At 38.6% G+C, this 6,036-nt stretch overlaps 1 protein-coding gene across 1 annotated transcript in view; it reads right to left on the bottom strand.

Annotated features, from left to right (window-relative positions):
• The window catches only part of LOC139667999 (tyrosine-protein kinase Fer-like), an 11,497-nt gene extending 6,007 nt beyond the window's left edge, over window positions 1-5,490 (bottom strand). The window contains exons 1-3 of the mRNA XM_071547472.1: window positions 5,248-5,490; window positions 4,819-4,973; window positions 2,683-2,805 (exon numbers count right to left, since the gene is read on the bottom strand). Of these exons, the coding sequence (XP_071403573.1) occupies window positions 2,683-2,805; window positions 4,819-4,973; window positions 5,248-5,282 (313 nt within the window). The 5' untranslated portion in view covers window positions 5,283-5,490. The remainder of the gene's footprint in view (window positions 1-2,682; window positions 2,806-4,818; window positions 4,974-5,247) is intronic.
• Window positions 5,491-6,036: the final 546 nt, after the last annotated feature.

Raw genomic sequence — 6,036 nt, 5'->3', positions numbered from 1 at the left:
CCGTAATGTCACAATGTTACAGGCCGTAATGTCACAGTGTTACAGGCCGTAATGTCACAATGTTACAGGCCGTAATGTCACAGAGTTACAGGCCGTAATGTCACAATGTTACAGGCCGTAATGTCACAATGTTACAGGCCGTAATGTCACAGAGTTACAGGCCGTAATGTCACAATGTTACAGGCCGTAATGTCACAGAGTTACAGGCCGTAATGTCACAGAGTTACAGGCCGTAATGTCACAATGTTACAGGCCGTAATGTCACAGTGTTACAGGCCGTAATGTCACAGTGTTACAGGCCGTAATGTCACAGAGTTACAGGCCGTAATGTCACAGTGTTACAGGCCGTAATGTCACAGTGTTACAGGCCGTAATGTCACAGAGTTACAGGCCGTAATGTCACAGAGTTACAGGCCGTAATGTCACAGAGTTACAGGCCGTAATGTAACAGAGTTACAGGCCGTAATGTCACAGAGTTACAGGCCGTAATGTCACAGAGTTACAGGCCGTAATGTCACAGAGTTACAGGCCGTAATGTCACAGTGTTACAGGCCGTAATGTCACAGTGTTACAGGCCGTAATGTCACAGAGTTACAGGCCGTAATGTCACAGTGTTACAGGCCGTAATGTCACAGTGTTACAGGCCGTAATGTCACAGTGTTACAGGCCGTAATGTCACAGTGTTACAGGCCGTAATGTCACAGTGTTACAGGCCGTAATGTCACAGTGTTACAGGCCGTAATGTCACAGAGTTACAGGCCGTAATGTCACAGTGTCACAGGCCGTAATGTCACAGTGTCACAGGCCGTAATGTCACAGTGTTACAGGCTGTAATGTCACAATGTTACAGGCTGTAATGTAACAGTGTTACAGGCTGTAATGTCACAGGTCACAGAGTTACAGGCTGTAATGTCACAATGTTACAGGCTGTAATGTCACAGAGTTACAGGCTGTAATGTCACAATGTTACAGGCTGTAATGTCACAATGTTACAGGCTGTAATGTCACAATGTTACAGGCTGTAATGTCACAGAGTTACAGGCTGTAATGTCACAATGTTACAGGCTGTAATGTCACAATGTTACAGGCTGTAATGTCACAGAGTTACAGGCTGTAATGTCACAATGTTACAGGCTGTAATGTCACAGAGTTACAGGCTGTAATGTCACAATGTTACAGGCTGTAATGTCACAATGTTACAGGCTGTAATGTCACAATGTTACAGGCTGTAATGTCACAGAGTTACAGGCTGTAATGTCACAATGTTACAGGCTGTAATGTCACAGAGTTACAGGCTGTAATGTCACAATGTTACAGGCCGTAATGTCACAGTGTTACAGGCCGTAATGTCACAGTGTTACAGGCCGTAATGTCACAGTGTTACAGGCCGTAATGTAACAATGTTACAGGCCGTAATGTCACAGAGTTACAGGCTGTAATGTCACAATGTTACAGGCTGTAATGTCACAGTGTTACAGGCTGTAATGTCACAGAGTTACAGGCCGTAATGTCACAGTGTTACAGGCCGTAATGTAACAATGTTACAGGCCGTAATGTCACAGAGTTACAGGCTGTAATGTCACAATGTTACAGGCTGTAATGTCACAGTGTTACAGGCTGTAATGTCACAGAGTTACAGGCTGTAATGTCACAGAGTTACAGGCCGTAATGTCACAGAGTTACAGGCTGTAATGTCACAGTGTTACAGGCTGTAATGTTACAGGCTGTAATGTCACAGGCTGTAATGTCACAGTGTTACAGGCTGTAATGTCACAATGTTACAGGCTGTAATGTCATAATGTTACAGGCTGTAATGTCACAGTGTTACAGGCTGTAATGTCACAGAGTTACAGGCTGTAATGTCACAGTGTTACAGGCTGTAATGTCACAGGCTGTAATGTCACAGGCTGTAATGTCACAGAGTTACAGGCTGTAATGTCACAGGTCACAGAGTTACAGGCCGTAATGTCACAGTGTTACAGGCTGTAATGTCACAGTGTTACAGGCTGTAATGTCACAATGTTACAGGCTGTAATGTCATAATGTTACAGGCTGTAATGTCATAATGTAAAGATACAGGTGAAGCTGACAGCACAGAGAGATGTAGCAGGGCAGAGGGGCAGAAAAACAGATTTCTCTGTAAAAGGGTCTCATTTCTATTCTGTAAATATAAGATTTTATATTTTTATATAAGATTTTAGTCAACTAAATCTATAGTAGATTTAGTCGACTAAAATCTTATATTTGGTCAACTAAAACTAGACTAAAACTAAAACAATTCAGATGACTAAAATACGACTAAAACGAAATGGCATTTTAGTCAGAAGACGATGACAAACTAAATCAAAATGCTGTCAAAATTAACACTGGTTTAGTTAACATTTATTATAAAATAATTAAAGACAACAAACTTTAAACTTATTCGAACAAATAAAAAACATTGTTTGTATTGTTTTGTACCAGTATAAACTATACATTTTTTCTTTTTTTCCAATTTTTTTTTAATCAATTTCCTTAATTGGATTCATTCAATTCTGAATTTCTTTCAATTTGTCACTTTGTCTTTTTTTTTACAATAACAAAAAACATCAACTTTTTTCCTCTTCTTACTCTCACTTTTCTTCCTTTTTTTTTTAACTGGTTTACCTCAACTGAAGTCCTGCCCCCTCCTTTGTTGTTTACCTTTCTCCACTTGCTCTCGGGCCTGCTGATTGGTCATGCCGGGGTAAGGACACACCCCCAGGCTGAAGGTTTCCCACAGCAGGATGCCGTAGCTCCACACGTCACTCTCCGAGCTGTAGCGACCTGCAGGAGCCAATCAGATGCCAGGGAAATGAAACTGCAACTGCAACAAACTGTGATTGGTGTGAAAGTTTTTTGTATAGGTTTCTATAGGAATGAGATAGGAAGATGAACTTTGGTTTGTTTTATTGGGGAGAATTTATAGAATTTTTTGCATTTACATAATATCTGTTTATAATAAATATATTTTATAATATATATGTTTTATTATCATTAGTTTTCAATTAATTTAGATATAGAAACAGTTCATTCATAGGAATTTCATAATTTTACCATGAGGAAAACATAATAAAACAGCCATGAAAAAACAGGAAAAAAATACAAGGAGTGGGGAACAATGGAGAAAATGATAATAGAAAAACAACAAAAGAATACAGAAACAAGTTGAAAAAGTGAAAACAGGTTAAAGAAAACAGAGAAAAAACAAAAAAATAAACAGAAAAGAAAAGAAAATAGAGGGGGGGGGAAATGAAATGTTGTATGCCTCCGTCAAGTCAAGTTGCAGTTTACATCCAAGTCTGTCCAGACTCATGTAGTGAAGACTTTGAAGGAATTTAATAAAAGGTATTAAGTGTATTTTTTGGCGAAATGGAAGTTATCACTATATTGACATGTATGATTCCAGTGAATAATTTCCAGTGAGAAACATGCTGTCTTCACTTAGAGACTATTTCTCCAGAGGAGTACAGAGGACTGATAGAGAGCTTCGTCACATGGTGCAACGACAACCACCTGAAGCTCAAGATCAGCAAAACCAATGAGCTTGTGGTGGACTACCAGAGGAACAGGAAGTCCCCTGTCCTGGCTGTCATCCAGGGAGAGGAAGTGAAGAGGGTGGACTCATACAAGTATCTTGGGGTCCAAATCAATAAAAAACTGGACTGGACTCACAGCACTGAAGCCCTCTTCAGGAAGGGACAGAGCAGACTGTTCTTCCTGAGAACTCACATCCTTCAGTGTGCAACAGGCTCCTGATACACAGACTGATAGAAGGTCTGTGTATCATGTTAGTTGCTGTTAGTTATCTACTAGATTGTGCTGGATCAGTGTATGCTAAAGCCATATGGTTTGTTTGTCTGCCTGGATCTTGCCATCTTGGCAAAGCTAATTAGTCAGCCAATACAGTTATATCATTTTTTTTATTTGCAAATGAAATTAGAAAACTGTACAGTCATGTACCTGAAAATGTTAAAAGACATACATGTGTGTTCAATTTGCCTGCTGATCACTGAGACATATTTACAAGTTGAGATCAAGCAGCTGAGAACCATGCAAAAAATAACAAAAAATGGATGGAGGGTTGAACTATAGAAAGAAAGACTGTTTGTGCTCAATAAATATGTTACAATATTTTCTAACAATATAGCCTATATTTTTAAAAATCACATCTAATTTTTCCAAAGAAACAAAATAAAAACTCTCTTTTTCTAAACAATTAGGCTACAGCATAAATAGTTGTCCAGTAAAATTTATTGAACATATATAATTCATGTGATTATTAGGTCAACTTAAAGGATTTTTGTGTCTGCTAAAGTAAGTGACAGCACTTCCACCGTTTCTGTGGAATGACCCAAGATGGTTTTCTCAGCTACAGTGGTAAGCAAAACATTATGATGTCACAGTGAAGTTGACCTTTGAAATTTTGGATATAAAATGTCATCACTTCATCATTTTATCCTATTAGACATTTGTGAGAAATTTTGTCATAATTAGCGTATTAATTCTTGAGTTATGGCCAAAAACGTCTTTTGTGAGGTCACAGTGACCTTTGACCACCAAAATCTAATCAGTTCATCCTTGAGTTCAAGTGGAAGTTTGTGCCAAAACCAAACAAACAATTGTAAAAACTCAAAAACTACATAGAAAATTGAAAGCAGATAAAAACTAAAAATTCAAGAAGAATAAACACAAATATAGCCACAATTGGCGTGGTCCAAGCACCTGACAACCTCTGTAGGGTTGATGGGTGTATTTTTATTTTTTTCATGAGTAGCGGCTGAGACTTTGACTTCTCACCATAGTTGAGCGCCTCGGGAGCCGTCCACTTGATGGGAATCTGCTTCAAACCAGAAGAAGAATAAACTCCGTCGTCTTCCTGTCTGCTCATCCCAAAATCACTGATCTTCAACACACTGCCGTCTCCCACCAGACAGTTCCTGGCTGCCAGGTCCCTATGATGGAAGGATGGAGGGAGGAAGTGAGAGAGAGGAAGAAAAGAAGAGGAGATTAAAGTTTTCATACAAGACTGGAGAAATAAACAGATTTCTGCAAAATTTTCAAATTATTTGCTAATTTTGTCGTTTTTCTGGTCATTCCTTAATCTTTTCTTCCCTGAATGATGCAGGGATGAAGAGGAATTCTTCCAATTTAACCCGGAAAACGTAGTTAAAAGTAACTTTACGCAACTAAAAGTAACTATAAAGTTACTAAAGTGATGTTAGTTACCTGTGTATACAGTTCCTGCTCTCCAGATACGTCATGCCGGCGGCAGCATCAACAGCAAATCGAACGAGCTGCTTGGTCTTCAACTCATCCTTCCTTTTCCTCAAGAAAGACAGGAAGTCTCCGCCTGGAGACAGAGAGAGAGAAATAAATCATCAGCATAGATGGATAGCATAGATAGATCATCAGCATACAAAGAAACAAGAATAAAAGATAAAGAAATTACAGAAGAAACAGGAAGTGAGAAAGAGAGAGAATGATTTATTAGAGGAAAATCTAACAAAAAAATCAAAACACAAAGAATAAAAAACAAATGAAAAAACAACAGAAACAAAAGGATGGAAAGTTTGATCCCTGTGGCATGTTTGTTCTCTATGATCCTGATACATTTAGGAGAGAATCTATAATAAAATGGAAGTGAAGGGAGCTCCCTTGAATTACATGTTTTATAACTCATAAAGTATACATGTCATCATTATGAGCTTAGGCATGGTTGATCAGTATGCCATACTCAGCATTTTGAAATTTGAGTGGGGTTTGTACTTTATACCATGACTAAAATATAAATACAATGAATGTGGATGGCTATTTAATGTTGCAATGTTGCTATAGCGCCACATATGGGCCAATACATTTCAACTTTTGACCAAACCAGGGGGCAATACCTGATGATGTGTTTTGAATTTGTTGGATTTGCGTTGTTATGGCTCATGTTGTCAAATATGAGCCATGCCCTAAAATTGATTGGCCTGTAGGGGCCAAACAATACAGAGTATCAAATATCTTTTAATA

The sequence above is a fragment of the Centroberyx affinis genome, unplaced genomic scaffold, assembly GCF_046629955.1.
Source record: "Centroberyx affinis isolate AG114_WGS23_722 - 3 ecotype Tasmania unplaced genomic scaffold, CSIRO-AGI_Caff_v1 ptg005950l_1, whole genome shotgun sequence".
In the NCBI taxonomy this organism is placed as follows: Eukaryota; Metazoa; Chordata; class Actinopteri; order Beryciformes; family Berycidae; genus Centroberyx; species Centroberyx affinis.
This window is presented reverse-complemented; position numbering and strand designations above follow the sequence as displayed.